Raw genomic sequence first — 3706 nt, 5'->3', positions numbered from 1 at the left:
GCGGCTGTTGAACAGCACGGAGTAGCCTTGCACAGCGACTGGGGGGCTGCGAGTAAACCTGACGGAAAGTACCGGGGCATGGCGGGAGGCAGGATCTGCCTGGGCAAGCTGGAGCTGGGCTACGGTTCCTCCGAGCAGCAATTCGGTGGTGTCAGTGCTGCATTTTGGACGCTTGCACCAACGCAGCGCGATGCCACTGTGTGGTAGCAGGATGGCTGTGCACAACAGGAGAGGACGTTTCTGCCCCGTGGCTTTTGCTCCAGCCCTGTCCCTGTCCCCAGGGAGGGGGTCCGGCTCCAGAGCTGCCCATCAGCAGAGCGCAACGCGAGGCAGTGAAGGGGGAGCGAGGGCTGTGCCCCGGGGCGTGGGAAAGCTGTGTCTGCATTTGCTGCTCTGCCAGCAAAGCCCCGAGGATGGGGGGTGAGTAACTTGCTTGCAGGGAGCTCTCGAGCAGATGTAGCCACGTTGCCTCCTGCTGTGCTGCTCAGCCTCCTTTGCTGGCATCTGTTAAACGCCCTCCAGGAAAACACGCTGGTGCAGCATCCCCCGGCTGATAGCTGGGTTGTGAGGCATTGCCGGAGCAGAGCAGCCGGGCAGCGAGAGGCTTCCTAACGTACGAGGGAGGTGGGTGCTGTGCTCAGGCGACGGCTGACGGGCCCCTGTCCATCTCCCCCCATGCTCACAGCAGATGCAGTGTGCACGGTAGCAAGCACACGAGGGCAGGATGGGCAGCGATGCTGTCTGGGTTAAGCACACAGCTTTCTGCAAAACGAGATGCTACCAGGTAGGGAGAGGCACACCTCTGCAGTGACAATGTTTGTGGTGTCACGTCTGGTGGCAGCTGTCCTTGGTGGAGGGACATGCCCAGGGACCGGCCACCGCTGCAGCCTAGAGCATGCCCGACTCGGTCACCACGTCCTCGCAGGGTGGGTGGCAGTCCTTGGCGCTGCCCCCGTGCAGGGGCAGGCTGGCGTGGTGGCTGTGGCTGAGGATGGTGGTTTTCCTGCTGCAGAGGCTCCCGGTGGAGGCCTGTCTCCACAGCCCGGGCCGGGGGCTGCCCCAGCAGGACAGGCAGCGTGCTGCGTCCTGGAGCAGGTGCCCGCTGAAGAACATGTAAATCCAGGGGTTGCAGCAGCTGCTGAGGCTGGCCAGCAGCATGGTGATGGTGAAGGCCACGTTGGTGGACTCTGGGAAGGCAAGGGAGAGAGCTGAAACATCCATCAGGCTGGCCAGGGTCCCAGTGTGCAATGGGCAGGACCTTGGGGGCTCTTTTTGGCTCGGGCACGTGTTCTTTGTCCCGTTCCCATCCCACCTGCCTGGCATTGCTTTGGGTAGGAGAGCTTGCAGCATGGCAGGCAGAGCTGGGCTCTGCCCTTGGCTGAGAGTTGTGGATGGATGATGTGCTGGGAGATGACACCCAGCAGCTTTTGGACCTTGCTTCAGCCTGTTTGCTGGCCAAAGCATCTCCCAGAGGCCTTTCCATCTTGGATAAAGTTCCTTCTACCCATGAGCAAGCTAGGAGAGCTACTGAAAATTTCTAGAAAAAGTCAGCCTATGAAATCAGAAATCCACTTTTGAAACCTCTGCAGCTGGCTCAGCGAAAGCCTTAGGGGCACTTGATGCTACAGGTGAAGGACCTGCTCCAGCAGCACGGCTGCTCTGCGAGGCCATCCTGGCAGAGGATGGGAGCAGCAGGCACAATTAAAACCCTCCCTGCAGTCACATACCAAACACAGCAGCTCCAGAAGCAAATTCCCACGTGAGGGAAGAAACACACACAGCAAAGATGTTCACACAACATCTTTACATGTCCCTGCAGGTGCCGGTCAGAAGCCGTGGCTTTTCAGTGGATTTTCTGGTGAAAGCAATGATTTGACTCTGCAAACTGTTTTCTATAAACACTCTTGGGGAGCAGATCTGTAGCCTCCTCCATGATTTTTAAAATGGCAAAATAAGACAGCTCTTTGTTAAAAATGCAATGGGCGTGCTGTGTGCCTTGGGAGCCCAGGGCTCTGCGCCTGCTCTGGGCTGCAGCCCAGCATCCCCACCGCTACTCACCATCATCAGGAGCATCCTCGTCCCACACCGACCACATCTGCATGCTGAAAAACGGCGCCCAGCAGGCAACGTAGGCCACCACAATGACAAAGGTCATCTTCACCGTGCGGATCTTGGCACGGGAGATGGTCCGTACGCTGCTCACCCGGGAGGGCTGCCCGCTGGGGCATTGCCCACTCTTCTCGGAGGAGCAGGGAGCAGGAGGGGCAGCTGCTGCAGGTACACCCGTTCCGGGGGCACCGCTCTGGGTCTTGCCCTTGAGGTTCTTGCAGATCTCGTAGCAGATGAGGCTGTAGCAGACGGTGAGGATGCTGACGGGCAGGATGAAGATGCACAGTGTGGTCCAGGTGATGTAGGCTCGAGCTCCCCATGGGTACCTGAAGTCTGCCCAGCAATCCAGCACCCCCGAGCCCTGGCGTACCTCCTGCAGGGAGAAGATGAAGATCTGGGGCAGGCTGAGCAGGCAGCTGAGCAGCCACGTAGCCCCGATCATCACGTAGGCCTGGCGGCTGGGCTGCTGCAGGGTGCGCAGCGGGTGGCACACGGCCATGTAGCGGTCCAGAGTCATCACGATGAGCATGTAGGTGGAGGCGAACATGCTCAGCACCTGCAGGTACTTGACTGCCCTGCAGAGTGGGTCCGGCCCCAAGAAGCGGTACGTCACCTCCCAGATCATCTGCGGCAGCACCTGGAAGAGCGCAACGCCCAGGTCGGTCAGCCCCAGGTGCAAGATGAAGAGATGCATCCGGCTCATCTTCTTCCTCAGGCGGTACATTGCCAGCAGCACCCCCACGTTGCCTACAGTCGCTATAGCCAGGATGGTGGCCAGCACCCCGATCTCTGCCTTGGCCAGCTCCTCATCCCGGGTGTGCAAGAGGGTCAGGTTGGGGTCCCCTGCCAGGGTCTGAAGGCTCAGCAGCCCCTGGCCGTGCCCAGGCTGGCTGTGATGAGTGCTGTTCCAGCCCCAGCCTGGCTCCATCCCTTCGGGAAGCTCTGCAGAAGCACAGGCAGCTCTAATGCTCGTCTCCAATGGCTTTAAACCCTTCCCTGCCTCCTCAGGGCTGAGCTCTCGGGGTCAGTGCTGTCCCTGAGCACCGCTGTGCCAGCTCCTCTGCCCCTGGCCGGCGGGGCTGGACGTGCCAACTCCTGCAGCTGCCACCACCAGTGCAGGTTGTCACCTCCTCTGCCTTGTGCTCCTCGACATCGTGCTAATCCTGTGCTGCATGGCTGCAATTCCCCTCTCTGGCTGGGCTGCTCTGTGCTAATATTCCCGATAAGCAAAGAGCTGCAAGAGCTCGTGGCTCAGGCCTTGATCTTTCTCTTGTCTGCACTAAACATTTCCAAATCTTCATTTCTCCCTGGACTGCTCATCTTCTGCATCCCCTCTCCGCCCTGCGCTGGTAGATTGAGGAGAAAAGGGGATTCCTCTTTGCTTCTTTTCAGTGCAGCAAAAGTAACAGAAAACGCTACAGAGGCTGCACCTCTTTGGCCTTTTCATTCCAAGGATAGGAAAGGCCAGGTGAGCGATGTCCGAGCGTCTGTGTGTCTGTGGAAGCAGAGCAGCCGTTTGGTGGTGGTGGCTCTGTCACCGTGTTTGTGTGAACGCCGTCCGCCCGGGTTTTATAGCCTGGCAGCTCCCCTCCCCGGC

General features: G+C 59.5%; 1 protein-coding gene across 1 annotated transcript; it reads right to left on the bottom strand.

The window, feature by feature from the left end:
* Positions 1-888: 888 nt before the first annotated feature.
* AVPR1B (arginine vasopressin receptor 1B) lies at positions 889-3037 on the bottom strand. The gene is made up of 2 exons (XM_054803937.1): positions 2059-3037; positions 889-1187 (listed from the first exon to the last, which is right to left on the bottom strand). The coding sequence occupies exons 1-2, from the start codon at positions 3035-3037 to the stop codon at positions 889-891; spliced, it is 1278 nt and encodes a 425-aa protein (XP_054659912.1).
* Positions 3038-3706: the final 669 nt, after the last annotated feature.

Source organism: Grus americana, chromosome 25 (genome assembly GCF_028858705.1).
Source record: "Grus americana isolate bGruAme1 chromosome 25, bGruAme1.mat, whole genome shotgun sequence".
Classification (NCBI taxonomy): Eukaryota; Metazoa; Chordata; class Aves; order Gruiformes; family Gruidae; genus Grus; species Grus americana.
Note: the sequence above shows the minus strand (reverse complement) of the source record. Positions and strands in the feature narration are given on the sequence as shown.